Source organism: Eschrichtius robustus, chromosome 7, assembly GCF_028021215.1.
Source record: "Eschrichtius robustus isolate mEscRob2 chromosome 7, mEscRob2.pri, whole genome shotgun sequence".
Lineage (NCBI taxonomy): Eukaryota > Metazoa > Chordata > Mammalia > Artiodactyla > Eschrichtiidae > Eschrichtius > Eschrichtius robustus.
In genome coordinates this window covers 122,246,099-122,264,828 of record NC_090830.1, presented here as the reverse complement: position 1 = coordinate 122,264,828, position 18,730 = coordinate 122,246,099, and the positions used below count along the sequence as shown (strand labels likewise).

The 18,730-nt window shown below is 44.0% G+C and overlaps 1 protein-coding gene across 32 annotated transcripts in view; it reads right to left on the bottom strand.

Moving 5' to 3' along the window:
* TCF7L2 (transcription factor 7 like 2) overlaps window positions 1-18,730 on the bottom strand; it is a 197,872-nt gene that overhangs the window by 106,335 nt on the left and 72,807 nt on the right. For all 32 annotated transcript variants that reach the window (XM_068548586.1, XM_068548579.1, XM_068548565.1 and 29 more), the window contains one exon: window positions 15,357-15,458. In XM_068548586.1, the coding sequence (XP_068404687.1) occupies window positions 15,357-15,458 (102 nt within the window). The remainder of the gene's footprint in view (window positions 1-15,356; window positions 15,459-18,730) is intronic.

Below are 18,730 nucleotides of genomic sequence, written 5' to 3'. Positions count from 1 at the left end.
AAAGTAGTAAATTACTGGAACAATAAAGTTACTGGACCTAGTAAGTGCTCAATAAACCTCCAGCATTATCATGCTCTTAAGCACATCTCTCCATTTCTCAATGCACCCATTTCTTAATTATCACAATGAGGCCTTTAGACCAAGAGAACTCCCCAGTACCCTTTCAACATGCCAATCCACGATCAACTGTGAGATTAAAACAAAAATCAGGAACAGGAGAGTGAGCACGAGAGAGAACAAGTCTCTGGTCTATCATGTGCAATCCTGTTGGAAGTGAGGGCCCAGGACAGTGCTTGAAGAAAAGTTCCCCAAGCCCCTTCCCTTGGCTTCGGTTCTGACCTCTGGTATCACAGCCCTGCACCTAACAGGATCCGGACAATCCCCACCCTTGGCTCCAGATGCAGCAGATCCCAAGTTGCCAACTGAAAACTTGGGAGGAAATTCACACAGGCATCCAGACACCGGAACATTTGGCCAAACCCACCCCCCTGCTGGCCTCTGGATGCAGTGCTGGCCACTGCTGGAACCCCAGGCCACTTCCCCACGCCAATGGCCCGCCCTCCCTCTCCTTGACACACGCCCTCTCTGCCCACTCACTTATTCCACACAGATGTCCAAACACGCACTAGCGCAGCATATGTCCTTATTGCCTCTCAATGGCTTATATTTTTCAAATCGTGTTCTAAAGCTTAACCACGAGATTGTTGGCATGAGAACTGTGCTTGCGACTCACATCAGGCCTGGACTCATAGAGCAAAGAATAAATCAGGATAAAAGTTATCACAGGTAGGTACCAAAAACAAACTAAATAAACAAGGAGTTGGTTCATTTAAAAAAAAAAAAAAAAAAGGCCTCCCCTCTAAAATAAAAGTTTAGATAGCATTAAAGTTATCATCGTCTTTACACACATCTTGATTTTTTTAATAGGGCAACTTTTAATTGTAGGGTGGGAAGAAAGAAGAAATGTGGACTTCATCCCTGAAGCCCATATTTTAGTAACTGTCAGAAATCTGTGTACGCTGCCAACATTCGCAGGTGTGATGCACAAAAAGTGGGCTGAATCTGCACATCACACATGGTCCACATCATGTCCTGCAAGACCTATTGGTCATGGAGGGCAAGGAGAGCTCCTGGCCGTGGGAGGAACTAAGTAAAATAAATCAAGACGGCTGAGCCACAGGCCAGCTCCAAAGCTGAGGTTCATTTTCTCATTCCTGGTTCAGATGAAAAATGCTGCTCTTTCCCATCGCTTCGTTTGGAAAAAATTTTTAAATGGTGAGTCATAAGAATGTCCATCATAATGGACATTTGACTGGGCTCTGACAGACCCAGTAGAAGGCTCAATTTCTGACACTTTCCCCCCAAAGCAGAAACAACATTTGTGATGCCTCGATCGTCCCTTACTCCATCCTCCTTCACCCAGATATTAACCCATCAGTGCCTCCTTTCCCTTGGAGCCATGACATAGAAAGCCTCAGAATCTCTCTCAACACAATGTTCCAAACAGACACTACCGAGCCTCAGTCTAGGTACAAACACTGCACTCTGCTCAGTCCTTGGAACAACAGGTTTTTGGTCTTTTGGAGTTGCACGATCCTCTCCTGTTTCATGTGTGTTTTATAGGAAAATGGATGGAACCCTCATCAAATAGGAAAGTTGGAATAATCAATAAATCAAGCAGAAATAAACACCTGTATGCTCAGTTTGCCAGTAATTATCCATGATAAGAAAGCCGTGCTTCTAAAATAATGAGTAAGTGTTAATATGTAGAGGAGACCACTGGCACCTCCTTATTTATGTGGGTTAGGATCACATTTTTCAACAAAATGGGCCATGCTTATTAGTACTATTAATTAACTGGGTGTTCCTTAATTATCCCAAATAACAGAAATAAGAGCACTTTAGGGCAAAGATGACTATGTTAAGTAGGAGCCAGAAGAGAAAACTCTGTGAAACTAAAAATATGAAATCAGGAATTTCATGAAAATGCCTCAAGTTCATTTTCAAAATTCCCCATGACCACAGGAGCAAACCATGGAAACTGCTTTTTTTTTTTTCCTTGTTTTTCACACAAGCCTCTCTCTAGAAATCGTTTGTGGGAGAAATTGTATATGGTATGTCTCCCTCAGATCAGCACAAATCAACCCAGTCTTAAAGAAGGCAAGTATGTTTCCTTCACGTGGGTCCCTATTTACATAGTAGCAGAAAAATCAGTTCACACTCCAGTGTGTTTGAAAAAACTGAAACAGGAAACAACATTTCTTATAAACCTAAGGCTTGGAAAACTATTGGCTGGAACTCCTTTGGTCGTAAGTGACAGAAAACCATCTCAGACTAGTTGGCTTCCTTGGATAGTCCAGGACTGGAGCTGGATACACAGAATTAAATGGTATACAGACGCTCCCCTACTGCAAATGAGCACCCTCCATTCTGTGTGTGTGTGTGTGTGTGTGTGTGTGTGTGTGTGTGTGTGTGTGTGTGTGTGTGTGTGTGTGTCTGGAGGGAGTTGCAAAGAACCACAGAGTTAGACCCTCTCTGCCTACTGAAGGCTCCTAAGTATCTCTGCTTAAACCACATGCCTGCCCCTTGCCCAATCACGTGTCTACCTGGACCAACCAGAATAGGGAAAAGGTAGTTCTCTATATTTAGGGGGAGAGGAGGATGCTGTCAGCAGCAGCAAAAAACAAACACACACACACACACACACACACAAACACACACACACAAACCCCACAAAACTGGTGTAGAAATAAATGTGGACTCCGCTCCATTGTTAACATTTGGTTTCTTATACCGGAAGGTCAGTACATAGGTGTTATTCTCGATTCCTGAAAACAACTTGATAATTCAAGAGGAAAGCATAATAAAGACTATGCCAATCAAGCACTTTGTGAAAATGGGAAGGGGTTTGAGGAAGAATGGAGGAGAGATGTTTGGCTGTATTTTAAACATGGAAATGGTTTCTCCCGGTCAAACACACTTCTTCCATCTTTGACAATGTCTTCTTGCCTTGATCAGTACAATTTTGGCTTCAGACATTCCTCCATTTATGGGCTTTGGTGGAAGGGGGGCTAGCTACCTCTTCCCAAAAAACTATTTTCTCCTGAGTTTTCGCTGAAACATCCTAAACGTTTGCCCAGGAGCCCCTCCACCCAGCCTTGCTCTCCTTTCTTGTTACTGAGACATATTTTTTTTTAGATTTTTATGTTCTCCCGCCACCCAGCAAGGTTGGCTTCTCCCTTGAGTTTGAAAGGGCTAGGGAAAAACACTTCTCTCAGAATCTTATGTGCATCCCTGAGTCAGGTCTAACTGCAGGAGAATTAGAAAGGGGAAGGGTCAGAGGTCAGGTCCAAAGACAAGTCTCAATAACGGGGACCCCACCCCCGTGGGGTCTCTGGGGGCCACGGGGACAGCTCAGTCCCAAGGCTTGTGGTGCAGGCCTTCCTTCCTTCTTCAGCCTTTTTAAACACTTGCTACTTTCTTCACCCCAACACCTGGGCAACACAGACAATGTTCTCGTGAGAGAAACAGGCAGCTTGCGCCCTCCAGCAAGAAGAACAAGAGGCCTTTGCCCTACTGCACTTTGGCACATGGTGAGCCCATTTCATTCAAGCCTATTAGGCAGTCTCGGTGGTGCACTGAATCACGGCCCGGATCCACTCGCTACGCAGGCTCTGGCTGGAAAACAGATTGCATCATGCCTGCCAGAGTTCCTCACAAGCCTCTCATTGCAGACAGGCTGTGGCTGCACGGACTGCACACATGTGGAGATGGGCGGGGCTCGGGTGCGACGCAGGGGCGGGTGGCCCAGACATCGGCCACATCCTGCTGCACTAGCGCAGGACTGATGGATGGGGGCTCACTCAGCCTCCGTGCCCTCCTACTGCCCCCAGCTTCTCTCCTCCAACCAACACAACACTCCTGGGCCCAATCGACCTGTATGCTCTCCATTCTGAGAGAATCTCCAGGTCCCACTTTCCAATCAGGTGAGAGAGCTAAGTACCTGTTCATAGCTGCTCTGTGTGTCTCTTTCAATGGACAATATCTATCCTCCAGGTTTTCAGTAGAAGTATGTGACATGATCTGTTTAAGGACTTAAAAGGCCATCTCAAATATAGGAATGAAGTGTAGGGACCAAGGAAGGAAAATGGGAAACGACAAAAGCACGAAGTGGGGAGACTGGGTTATGTGCTCTGGCAACACCCCGGTGAGAGGTGCCGGCAGCCTGGACTTCAGTGGTGATGGCAGAGGTGGTAAAAACTGGTTGAATCCACAGCTCTTTTGAAGGCAGAGCTGATATGCTATGTGGATGGGTCATGAGCCCACAGGACAGGCTGGTGGATTGAACGTGGGGTGTGAGAGAAAAACATGAGTTAAAGATGAACTCCAAGATCTGGGGCCCACGCAACTGGTGAACGTTGATGATCTTTACTGTGATAGTGAACATTGGGAGTGACAGGCTTGGTGGTGGAGAGGGGTGGAAATAAAAGCTTTGATTCTGAACAAGCCAATTTTCCCATGTCTATTTGGCGTCCGAATGGAGGTTGAATCAGGCACTCGGGAGAGCACAGGCTGGAGAAAGGATCTGGATAACTGTCTGAAAATGGCTATTTCTGCCCATGGAATCCTGAGCAACTCCACTCACCCAAGGGATTTTCACATCCTTACATGCATAATGGACATAACTATAAACTTTCCCATCCAGACCCCTCTTAGGGTCCCTCTCTCCCTATTTCCCAAGTATACTCCAAGGGACAATTCTGAAATCCAGGTGTTCAATTCTATGAATTAATTAAAAGAGATGAAAATCTGACCTGCAAGCCATTAACAAGCCAATCAGGAAATCACTTCACATACCCTACATTGTTGAAAATACCCATTTCCCATAATCAATCATCAAATCTTAGATTTCCCAATTGGGTACTCTCTTAAAAAAAAAACTCAGGCACCCTATAACAGGATTCCTAAGGAACAGTCGGTTTAAACAAGATTGGAAAGAGACAGAAACCCTCCAAGCCCAACCTTCTGGAGTTTCTGTGTGAACCACGTTTACATAAAAGCTACTGGGGTGATGATACAGGTTCCGCTGTGAGCTGGAATGTATAAGGGTGGATTGTCAAGTTAGAAAGCAGACACGTGGACAAGCTCTTGTGCTAAAACCAGGACGATTCTGAACTCTCTATGGTAACGATGAAGTCACACTTGTTCCAGACCGGATCAACTCTTCTCTCTCACCAGAGATTGGTTTTCTGCTTAACTAACAAAGCACCACAGTAGGAGGAGAGAAAGCCACCTGCAAAGAAATAAAACCATGGGGCTCCTTGGCTTCAAGAAACTTACAATCTGGCTGGAGAAGCAAGCCCAATACATAGAGTGAAGTCAGCCAGGCAAGAAAGGACAAGCAGGACAGCACTGTTGCCAAATGAACAATTTTGTTTTATTTACTGGAAAGATAAACATAGGCAAATCCACGAGTTGAGCTCGAAGTACATCCATGTTAATTTAAAACAAGCTCCCACGCTGGGTAAACAGAGCAGGTACTGAAACTTTCCAGAATATGCACTGATCTTGTCCCTGAAGATGCCAAGAAGAAGTCTCTAGTCAAGCAGGCCTTAGGGACTCCTCCTGCAGTTTCCAAGCACCCAGAGACGTCAAGAGCCCGCCCTGAAGAAACCGACGCTACATAACCCAGAGCTTCCCTAAACCTCTTTCAGGAGGGAACCCTTTTCCTAGTAACCTTATTAACACTCAGTGACACAAATGTCGGGAAACGCTAGCCCAGAGCTGCCAAAGATTTTTTCGCCCGAGCACAAAGTCACAGCATTTGGAAATGGTCAAAACTGATTTGAAGCTGCCAGCCTTCCCCACACTCCCTGTGTGGACTGATCTTAAACACAGCAAGAAACTGCGTTTTTGAGAAGCAGGTATGTTTTCCCAGAAACATAATCCAGGATCATATTCTTAACAAGCTCATACACAGCATCAAATAAATAATACCTCTGCCCAACAACATGCTATTAAAAAGAAGATATAGGGCTTCCCTGGTGGCGCAGTGGTTGAGGATCTGCCTGCCAATGCAGGGGACACAGGTTCGAGCCCTGGTCTGGGAAGATCCCACATGCCGCGGAGCAACTGGGCCCGTGAGCCACAATTACTGAGCCTGCGCGTCTGGAGCCTGTGCTCCGCAACAAGAGAGGCCACGATAGTGAGAGGCCCATGCACTGCGATGAAGAGTGGCCCCCGCTTGCCGCAACTAGAGAAAGCCCTTGCACAGAAACGAAGACCCAACACAGCCAAAAATAAATAAATAAAATAAATAAATAAAGATAAAGAGAAAATCCTAAAAGTTTAAAAAAAAAAAAGAAGATATACTAAGACGTAAAAAAACTCTACAATTCTTTGGGGTTATAGAAGTATACTCCAAGACCTCCAAAAATAGCCCTAAATGTGCTGCATATAATCAGGGGGGCTAATAAAATGTATCTAAAGAGTTACGCTGTATCTAAAATGAATATACCTCATTCTGTGCAACCATGATAACATGAGCTGACTTTAAAACCTGCTAACCATATAAGAAGCAATCATTTTTGTTTGCCTGTTTTGAAGGTGAAAGGCCTTAGGAAGGTTGACTTGGATCGGGCTGGTTGGGTCTCTTTTCTGGAGCAACATGGAGTAAGGGCACATCCTTCCAGGGAAGCCTGAACTTTTTCTTTTGTTTAATTCCCCAGAGACAATATAATCATTCTGATCATGGTAAGGCTAACTCTCACACACTGCTGATACTTATAAAAATTGAGGCCTATCAGGAAGATGTTTATGGTTATGTATCAAGAACTGTTTTAAAATTTTGTTCTCTTTTACCTTTCCTCCTAGTAATCTATCGTAAGGAAATAATACAGGATGGGGGTGGGGGTGGGGAGGGAGCACACAAAGATGTCCCTCACAGGATTATTTAGAGTAGCAGAAACAAAAGGACATACCCTGAAGACCCAACAATACGGCACTGATTAAGTAAATTGGAGTATGATCATAGTATGGGCTATTATGTGCTTATTAAAAATCCTTAAGAATTTTAATGACATGGAGAAGTGCTTATTCACTACAGCGATTTTTATTTTAAATAAATACAAGGCTGAAAACATTAAGCACTACCATGAGCTCAAGAATGTTAAAAACTAATATAAATATTAATACACTCAGCAGAAAAAGTCTAGAAGGAAATATACCAAATATAGCAAACGATTCGTAACATAATCTCTGAGTGGTAAGATTAGGGGCTCTTTTCCAAAGTGTCTACAATGAACATAAGTTTGATGAATGAGGAAAGCTACACTTAATAATTAATGTCACTTACTTTGGAGGTAGGATTTTTCAATCAACAACGAGCAATTCCCATCCTTAAATAGTTTAAGATCAGTCACTGAAGATGTGAGTCACCAATGGAGGATAATCTTGAAGAGAAAACCTGGTGATGAGGGAAGGACGCACAAGACGTACCTTCTTATTCTCAAGATGGGTAAGTGGAAGAAGCCTGAGCAGAACTGAACAGCAAAACACAAATCAAGTCTGAGCATTTCAAGGAGAGATATTTCAGTGCAATACGAAGACAGAACTTTAAGAACCCATGTTCTACCAAAGGAAATGGTCTGCATCAGGAGATAGACAGATGCCCCGTCTCTGTGTTCGAAAACAGTATGGCCAACAGAGGACTTCTGAGCAGTGATTAAACAACAGGAGGGACAGCACTGGGTGACATGACATGTGATTTGAAGGTTGTGAAACGTTCTGTGATTCTAATCTGAAGAGGATACAACTGAGCTTACACAATCCTTCCTGGTAGGATATTTCCATTGCCATGGTGGTCAGCTGCCACAGCATGAACCCAAACCTCAAAACTTCGGAACTCCTCGCCGTAGAGTACTTTCTGGAACGAGACAGGAAGCTTGTACTTTTAACCATAGACTGTTATGGACCATCCTGGGGTTTACTCCACTCTCTCCCTTCAAAGCATACCTGATCCGATCTACCACGTCTTCCCTGAAGAAAGATAACTTTGTTGCCTGGTTCTCAATGGTAGTTCCTCATAGCTCTCCTTATAAAAATACTAATATATGGGCAGGGCTCACAGGCTTGCTTTAAATCCTTAGACAAAACATACACCCTTAATCGTGGTTCTGTCTGTGAAATGGGAAAGGTCTGACTCAGCCACTGCTAGGAGACACATCCTAAGTATTCTAGAAAGTCTGGTTGAGTCACAGATAAATGGATTTTTTAAAAAAACAAAAAACACAAGAGGAAAGTGTATGTGCAGTGGACTGCAGAAAATGCACAGGGAAAGGCTTTTAGGAAGTCGACACAGTTCACACCCTCATATCACCTGACGTTCACCTGCCCCTGGAGCATCTGCCCTCCCTTCCCACAATGTGTCAGTGAGTCTTCTGCAGTAATCACACCCAGAAACCAAATCCCTAGCCAACCTCACATCCCACTCTCAGTGAAGCTAGCGGGTCTCCTCGAGCAAGCCCACCATGTCCAGCTGGGGCTGGGGGCTCCACCTGGTGCTCCCCTGGCAGCACTCTGCACACGGCACTGTGCCCCATTTACCTGTCTCTTTCTCAGCCACCTCTGGGGTTGGTGGGGTTAAGAGGATGGCATGCTCTGGGGCAGGCTGCCTTGCTTCACGTCCGGACTCCCACAGCTGGGCAAATACTCCACCTCCCTGTTCTGAGTTCTTCCTCTGGAAAGTGGGGATAATTAAATATCTGAAAAGCACCTAGCACAATGCCTGGCACGAAGGAAACGTCCCAGACTTATTTGTTATTATTGTTACTATCATTCATCACCGACTCCACTTTCTCTCTGCATCTAGAATACTTTTTTCCCGCACAGTAAGCGATCACTGAATATTTTGCAGGATCGATCAATGTGAGCCGATGATTGAATCAATGGTGAACACAAGACCAAGAGAGAAAGACCACCTCGAGCTACTTATCTAAATTTTGGGGAAGTAAAGGGAGAATTCTCCACCCTTCCATAAATACATTCTGAATAAATGGAAATCTAATAGATAATCGACATAACTCTTAAGTTTGGATTGTTAATTAAGTTTGAATTGTTCCCATTTCATATTGCCATACTGCTTTGTGGGGTTAGGAAACCTAGAATCTTAATCTCTCTAAAAAAGACAACTCAGGGAATTAACTCCCTGGCAGTCCAGTGGTTGGGACTCAGCGCTTTCACTACCGTGGCCTGGGTTCACAATCCCTGGTCTGGGAACTGAGAACCTGCAAGCCGCGAGGTGCGGCCAAAAACAAAAGAAAGACCACTCGTTCAGCTGCACTTCGGTTAAAAAAAGAGAGACATCTCTTGAACCGAGTAGACATTTTTCCAAAGAAGGTACATGAAATACACCAATAGGTACACAAAAAAACACTCAACATCACTAATCATCAGGGAAACGCAAATCAAAACGACAAAGAACTAATCACCTCACAGCTGTCAGAATGGCTGTCATCAAAGACAAGAGATAACAAGTGTTGGCGAGGAGGTGGAGAAAAAGGAATGTTACGCACTGTTAGTGGGAATGTGAACTGATGCAGCCGTTACGGAAAACAGCATGGAGCTCCTCAAAAACTTAAAAATGGAACTACCATATGATCCAGCAAACCTACTTCTGGGTATACATACGAAAGAAACAAAAACAGGATCTCATAGAGATATCTGCACTCCCATGTTCACTGCAGTATTATTCACAATAGCCAAGATGTGGAAACAAGCTAAGTGGCCATCAACAGATAAACAGATAACGAAAATGTGTTACATGTATGGAGTGGAATATCATTCAGCCACGAGAAAAAAGGAAATTCTGCCGTTTGTGACAACATGGATGGACCCTGAAGGCATTATGCTAAGTGAAATAAGTCAGACAGAGAAAGACAAATACTGCATGGTATCACTTGTAAGTGAAATCTTAAAAAGCCGAACTCACAGAAACAGAGAGAGTCCAGTGGTGGCTACCAGGGACCCAGGGGTGGGGGAAATGGGGAGATGTTGGTCAGAAAGTACAAACTTCTAGTTACGAAATGAAGTAAGTTCTGGGAACCTAATGTACAGCCTGAGCATTATAATTAACAATACGGTACCATATACTTGAAAGCTGCTAAGAGAGTAGATCTTTAATATTCTCACCACAAAAAAGAAATGGTAATTATGTAATGGGATGGGGCTTTAGCTATGCCGTGGCGGTAGTTATTTTATAAAATATACGTGTATCAAATCAACATGCTGTACACCTTCAATTTACACAATGTCATATGTCAGTGATATCTCAATAGAGCTGGAATAAACAAAATAAAAATTAAAAAATTATTTCTCCCTCACTGACAACATCAAATCCATCAGCAAGTTCTACTGATGGTCCCTCCAAATGTGTCCACTTCACCTTCCCCACTACCAGCAGCTTAGCACAAGCCAAAACCCCCCGATGGTTTCCCACAGTGGTTAGGATCAAACGCCAAGTCCTCACCATACCCTACCCAGGCCACTGTCCCTGTGCTTCCATGACCAGCAGCCATCATAGCTAAGCTCTCTTCTCTTTAGGACCTTCATACATGTTTTTTCCTTCTGCCTGGAACGTACTCCCACCTCCCATCCCTTCACCTGGCCAACTCCAAATGATCCTTCAAATCTCATTTTAAATGCCATTTCCTCAGGGGACAGTCCCGGCCCGTAATCCTTAGCTTCTCAGTGAACATCCCATCTCCTTGATCATACACCCTCACGGGCCCAGTACCCCTCACGGCACCTGGCACAGAGAGAGCCTCCCACACAGGTAGGGGCTGCGATGGTTTTGCCGGACCCTCAGCGTCTAGGACAGAGCCTCCTATCACATACTAACTGCCACCAAGCATCTGGCAGAACAGGACAGAATACAACCCAAGTCAAATAACACACCGAAACATCCACTTGTACTTAATAACCAAGAGGATGCTCTCAAGGTGATCTTTTGTTATTACCTGCAAGTCAGCTCCCCTGCACCCCGCCCCCAAACTCTTCAGAAACAACAGTGAAAGATTCAGCATGCCCTCTGAGCTTGAAAACGCTCAACTCAAACAGCAGACACCCTGTCTGAAGTCCTACCATCGTACATTTCGTAAGAGCTTTCCCGCTCTCTTTCAGCATTTAAGCAATAACAACAACCAAAGAAGAGAGTTACACACTCCAGTCTGGCGGGCTTTGCTCCTCGGGATTCAGACAGCTTTCTCATCACACACCTGCATGCTCATTACACAACAAAACACACAAGACCCAGAACCGCTAGAAATCCACCCCAAGGTAAAACTCCACACCAACTTCAAGAGGAAACCCCCAAGACACAACGGTAGGAACTTTTGAAGCCTTTTGCCATTTTATAAGATACATACTGTACCAAAATACCACCATTTTTGGTACAGAATCTTTTTTTGCTGGGTACAAAGGAAGTTAAATGAAAGTCTTTGCATAGCAAAGACACCGGGGAAGGGCTCCTCACAGGGGCCCTGGAGGTGGGTTAGCCAAGACTCGGACACCACCACTTAGCACAGCCCAGCTGCTTGGCACTCACTTTGGAAGAGGGGAAAAAAAAAGAGGCAAAGAATTTAAAATATAAATTTAAAAAACCAGAGAAAGAAACATGAGCGAGTTCTATGAATTAGAATACAATCTCAGGAGGCTGACGAGAAGAGAGGATACTGGCACTTGTGACTTTAGGAAGTCCGTGGATTTCTGGGGGAATCGGGGGGAAAGGGAAATCCAAGAAGAGGGAGAGAGAGACAAATCTGTGGTATAAATTCCTATTTTTTGGCTAGCCAAAACAAAAAAATTTTTAAATCATCATCCTTGGGGCATAATTTCTACTCTCTTTTGACCACAGATTAGGAACCACTGGATTATAATAAACAAGATGCTGTATCAGTTACAGGAACTAAACTTTGTAGGGCTTGCTTCTTAATATAAATATTATTATTTGATCGATTGAACTCCACTTGTTGAGAACATTTAATCTACACATTCATTTTTTTACAATGTGGTAACCCACATACCACATGAGAAAAAAAAATCCAGTCAGATTAAAATATGCCAACAAGATGCTTTAAATTTCCATCTGAAAATTCTACCCCCATGGGTACCAGGGAAAGTTATTTTCTTAGCAACCTGTGATAGCTATAGTCTCTATAATGGTTAGTAACAAACACTGGACACTTCTCTAGTTTCAAAATAAAACATTAGAAATAATTATGAAACAGCCTGGCCCAGAAATTACAATAAATCCACATTTCGGAGAAACTAGGAAGCAATCCTCAGGCAATTATTTTGAAACAGGTCTGATGAAACACTGTGATGTGACAACATTTTATTCAAGAGAATAAAAAACAAAAAAGTGAGGAAGAGCCCAGTGTCTCGAGAAAAGTTAGCCATTCATCAGAGAATCTGAAGGAGAACCAGAGTCTTTTGGCCAATGTTGAGCTATACAGAGACCCGAATGGTACACCAGCCACAATCCAGAATGCCCCCTGTACAAATACAGATACACCGTACCTGCCAAGCTGGTCTGGGTCGACACATTGCCCTACGTCCAGTGAAAAGGTATCATAAATTTATACTCCCAAGGTATACAACTCCTCAATCCCCCAAAACTATATGTGACCCCGAGGTCAGCAACCTCCAGACTTTCTTCCCCCGCTATGTTCCCATTCTCCCTCTTCCAACTCCCTTCCCACCTCCACACCCCCTCCTCAGCCCTGGTGTCAGGTGAAGACTGCAGAAATGTACAATTACAGGGCTGACTCATATAACCAGAGACACCATTCAGTTGCCACAAGCAGTAAGTATTTCACGAATTTAGTTTCCTTTTTGTCCAAGTTCATGGCTTCCCTCTCCAGCTCCCAGAGTCCACCCTCCACCACCACCCCATAACCTCTGTGCAGTGCCACTCCCCAGGTCCCCAGGAGCAGAGCAGAATGCACAGAAGATGGGATTACAGCTGCCCCCTGTGGCTCCTTTGTTTGGACAAGGGTCTCCGTCAGAACGCTGGTGTAGGCTCCACAGTGGTTGCTATGGTCAGCATGCCTCCCCATCAAGAGCAGAGGAAAAGGGAACCCAAGTCCCTTCACTACGCCCCCTGCCAAAATCCACATCAGCTCTGGAAAAATGTTTCACCAACTCCCTGACTGGTAATTTATACACGAGAAAACAAAGTGCTTAAGGCCTAAGTTGCGGCAACTGCCCTTATGGGATCTGAGGGGCGGGGGGGGGATGAGGGAGGGAGGGCAGTCATCTACCTCTCTCCAAATGGACAAACCCCATTCCTTCGGGGGGGGGAGTGGGGGAGGGGTAATGCTTGCCAGCCTAGAGGTGGTTCACCTCCAGGCCACACCCAAGAGGGGCTGCGGCCGCTCGGAACCACTTCTAAGAATTGCATCTTCTCCCCAGACTCAAGAGAGAAAAAGCCTCCAAGAGATTTTAAAGATAATGTCCCTTCCCTGTGCCTCCAAAAAAAAAAAAAAAGAAAAACAAAAACAAAAAAAAACCCCACGTGGGCGAGTCCTGCCCAGCATTTCCAAAAGCAGAAAAATAAATTTCAAACCTAGACCCCCATTGGGAAATTCAGGGAGGCAGGAAAAGTGAAACAGACCGGCTTCCTTATTGTCCCCTCAAGGACTTGTAAACCAATCTTTGTGTATTGTTAAAATATTTTTTTACATGGCATTCATTTTTCTGGGAGAAACCTGCATGAGAACCCCAAGTCAACAACTTCTTTATGCCTATGACACTGTCCCTAATAATGAGCCAATTTAGAGTAAGCAAAACAGAACCAGCCACGGAAAGTTACTTTCAACTCCCTTAGGAGGGAACAGTAAAAGAGAGCAGAGAACTGGGCCCAGTTCCCGTTTTCTGGCCGCTAACTCAGCGTGTGACATTGGGCAATTCACTTAAGGCATCTCTGGACCTGTTTCCTTTTCTGAGAGCAGGTAGGGCCTAGCTGATCTAAGGTTACTTTCCAGCCCTGAAATCTCAGCATTGTAAGAGCATGTGTGATTATGAGCATCTGTTTTATTGTGGGGTTGAAGGAAGAAGCTTCCGGAAAATGTCAACCTTCTTTCTACGTGCCTCATTTATAATATAAGAATTCGTAAGACCTCTTCACAAATGATGACTCAAAGAAGTGGTTTTATGGAAATAAATTATTTTGTGATATATACACACACATATATATTTAATATTCATATAACAGAGGCAAAATTCATTAAATAATATATACTCAATTATAGCAAGCTACAAAATAAGGAGGCAGTTAGCCTGAAACTTGACACAACGTGTCTTAAGATTTTTCTACTTAAGAAAATTATTTTGCCATTTTTAGAAATTAAAAGTAACATAGAGGCAAAATATATTAATGGATAACATTTTGTGATACTTAAGTGAAAAACACATGAATTGTTTTGTGCTTTGCATAATTCTGTCACGGATTCATTATAAAAATGTCTTCCATTAATTATTTCAAAAGTGTGAAGTCCAACTCATGATATAAATATATAGAAGAGAATATTCTAATAAGGTGGAGCTATCTTCTCAAGAGGTTAATTTATAAATTCCACTTTCAGAGCCCACAAAATCCTAAGAAAGTGCATTAAAAATATATGTAGACACACACTTTATGTTGTTGTCTCTTAGTAGTACAAACAAATGTTTTCTGTATTAAACCCACACGCTTTCAAAGCCATGGATGTACAGATTAAATTTAAGCCTTTCCAAGTTCATTTGTACCCTACATTTACAATCAATTAGCCCAGATGAAAATTTTCTGATGTCAGTCTAGATTGTTCCTTTCCAATAATTAGGATAAATTGGTGAGTGTTTTGCTGGGGCCGGTGGGGGGCGGTGCAGGGGGTAAGACTGGAAAGTCTCAAATCCAGGCTTTCCCTTTGGAGTTGCCTAATTCTCTGCTCTGCAACTCACCTCCCCTAAATGACTTTTTCAGGAAAGATTTGGGGTATTATAGTTTTTAAATTGCTTTAATACCATTTCCAGTCTTCCCCACACCATGGTGATTGTGCCCTATTAACTGGAATCCACACAGCTAGATTCTAACCCAATACTAGGAGAAAAGGGTGGTGGGAACATTTCCAGGTAGATACCAATCATTAAGGTCCAATAGCAGAAAACAAGTACCTTCTAGATATAAACCATATCCAAGAATATGCCCCAAAAAACTATTTTTAAAGAAAGAAAAACTGATAAACAAGGCCTGTTATCAACAAAAGAGCATTTTACCTCCCCGCAATAAAGGAAGCAAATGCCTCTGTAAGGTCACTTACAACAATGTGTGCCGGCGACGGAGAACGGGCATCCTTGAGGGCTTGTCTGCTCTGGAGGGTCCCCGCCTGGACATCAAGCAGTGGCCATTTCATCTGAAGATACTGGAGGGAGCAAACAAAAAGAACATGGAAAATGAATTTAGAAAAGAAATGCAAAACAGCTACCATGACACGTGGATCAGAAACTGCAGAACTTAGAAGCGTGCAGTTAACGACACCGAAAAAACTTGAAAGCATGCAAATGACAGCAACATCAATGACAAGAGAAAAATCATGCAACCCCGACAGATTCTTCCTCAGAGTTCACGTTCAACAGGTACAAGCATAGAACATCAATATTATTAGCAATTAGTTTTGTCTTTACATTCAAACTACAGGGTGGCCTCAGATAAAATGATGCCATTAATACTACTCATTTGGAGAAGAGCAGTGGGGAGGGAGGAGAGAGAAGAAGAGACAGGACACATCAGAAAGCAAATGGAGCCGCAAGCCAGAGGTGCCCTGGGAGACCATCAATTCCGAATCTGCTCTTTCAACAACCTTCATTTCTAAAATGCCATCATCCTTCACTTTCAAGAAAGCTGAGTATATACGTGCAGCTGTCCTTTACTAGAAGCTACCTGAGTAAGGTGAGGATGGAATTCCTCATCCAACCCCAAAGCTTATAAAAGAAAAATATTTCTTTGTTAAGAGATGCACAGACAGGGCACGATGCAATTTCTACACTCATCTCAAAAGGCCAAAGAAATTCTTAACACACAAGTTTACCACAGACAGAAAAATAAAGGTATATGCCAAACGAGTCCTCCTCCGAGGTAGAAAATGAACACGTGGCACAAGAGCAAGAGAGCTACTTCTGTCCAAAGTGATACCTCAGCTTTCAGAGAACAATCAATTGACCCAGCTGCTCATCATGCAGGTCGGGGAAACTGAGGGAAGGCTGCCTGTCCGGTCACAGAGATATTTAGCACATGTATAAGCAACTCCCAGATCTTGACTTTTGTTGGTGACATTACACCAGTTTCATTTCACAACCAAACAAAACTTAGACACGATGCTAAGATTTTAACAAGGACATCAACACTAGCCTTTGTACCTCCAAAGGCCAATTGATGAAGGCGCCATCTTGATCCTTCCAGCGGCTAGTTTTATTACTAATTCTACAGAAAAGTTACTTGAGGAACACGGATTAAAGCTTGCCTCATGCACAGCCTTCTTGTGAAGCATCATGGAAAGACAAAGATGTGTTCCTTCAGAGAACCTAGGCACACGTGAAGGGGCCAACTCACCACAGGTAAGTCAAGACAGAATGTGGTAAAGCTCTGACAGAGACTCAGGGAACGTGCCGGGGGAAGGCCTGGACAGAAGGTGGCATTTCTGAGAAAAGAGACTGAGAAAGGCTGCACAGAGTAGGTCTTGTCAAGTCAGAAGGATTCAGACAGAAAGAAAAAGGATGGCAAAGGGCAGTCCAGAAAGAAAGAAGGGTTTGCTCCACCCCCAAATGAAATGAAGAGCTAAAACCATCCACAAGCTTTCTTTCCCATGGGTTCCTCCAAGACACGACTGTTCCGGCAAATTAAAACCAAACTCGGTGATACCTAAAGCTGGAAGACCTGACCCACGAGCTACCTGCCAAACTGCACGGTAACAACCTAGATCTAGACGGGGTTGGAGCAACTTCTGCCACTTCAGAACTTTTACCTAGAAGCCTCCTGTGGTGAGGAAACCTGGTTACGAGTTCTGGTAACTCACCAGAAGACCTTCCAGTTTCTCATGTCTACACTGAAGGAGTTGTCCTAGCTGTGAAGGGGGTGGGTGAGGGGCACCAAGGGACTTGTAGGATTCTGGGAGCCCAGACAGGAAATGTCAGCAGGTGCCCCCCGGTGACCCTTTTAATCAAACCATTTCCGAATATTTGTCCGGAAGCAACATCATCCCAAATTAAGAGCCACTGAAGTAAATGTTTCCATGGTCTCCCTCAGCCCCATAACCCGAGCCAGCGGGCTATGGGAGTCTAGTCTGCCCTGTCTCACCCTTACTTCTTCCCATTCTCCCTCACCACGTAAATATATGGGCCTCATTGGTCGAAACCACTCAACAGGGTCATTTCCTTGAGGCCAACCAAAATGGACTTCCCGCCAACACTCACCTCTTCATCACATGAAAACCTGTGAAGAAACATGCCAAGCTGAGTCGCCACACACCTACACCCCCCTCTGCCCTCAGTGGTGAGGGTTCGATTCATGGACAAGTTTTCGTCTTTGGCCATCTGCAAAACTGATTTGATTGTCTCCAAATACCAGCTCCCCAGAATGAGGAGATTTAGGCTTTGTTGAAGGTGACAGGCCTGCCCTGAGGACCCCACCCAAAAATGATCATACCCATGATGCAATATTCACGCGGAGACTTATAATTCTTACTTTACATAAAAGCTTCATTGTATGCCATAGCCAATCTCCGCAGGCTACCTGCACCACATATTTTTATGAGCCTACATTTCAGCGCTCCGAGCCTACAATACACATAATTTTCAATTATGTTAGGGCAGCCCAGGATCACTGCCTATATAACATTACTGGGTGGAGGAAATGAGACTCGGCCCTGCTGCCCAGAGAGAGCTAACCAAATCCAGATGGCGGGGAAGACGGCCCCCGCCCCGCCGACTCGCAGCGACTCCGCAGTGACAGCCTCAACCTCTCTGTCCCACTGCAACTCGATCCCACAGAACCGCTGGGTCCCCGCAAATCTGTGCCCGTCCCTTGGGCCTTGACTGGCACTCAAGCTGACGAGGTTCCTTTTGGGGAAAGAAGTATTAGGCCAGGATTTTTTAAAGGAAGTTATTAACCTCCTGCAAAAGTGATGGGTTTCCCAGGTTCCTTCATCTTCTACAATTGGTCCTTATTAATAGGGAAAATAAATAAATAAAGGGAAGAAAAAGGAAATTAGGTACTATTATAGCCCAGAGGAAAATCTTTTCCTTCCTGGAGACATTTAGCAGCAGGAAATTCTCTTCTGTTGGGTCCTAAAGGAAGACCTGAAGGAGGGGGCATCTCGGATTTATGAAAGGGCTGGATCGCCACGCCACATTTTCCCAACAGTTCAATTTCAGTTTTATACCCTTTTGGGGAAGGGGGAAAAAAAGTTCCCACCATCCCACTATAAAAGCAACACCGGGCTCCAGGCTCCCTTCCTTTTAGGCTGCTCAACGTAGAAATTATGAATTGCCTACAAAAACATTAAACTTTTCAACAAACTGCAATCAAATGGGGCTGTGGGAATTCCTGCATTGAAAACGGTTGAAATGGAGCCTACGCAACTTTCATTTGTAAAAATAAATAAATAAGTAAATAGGGTCATCTTGGCTTAAGCATTTC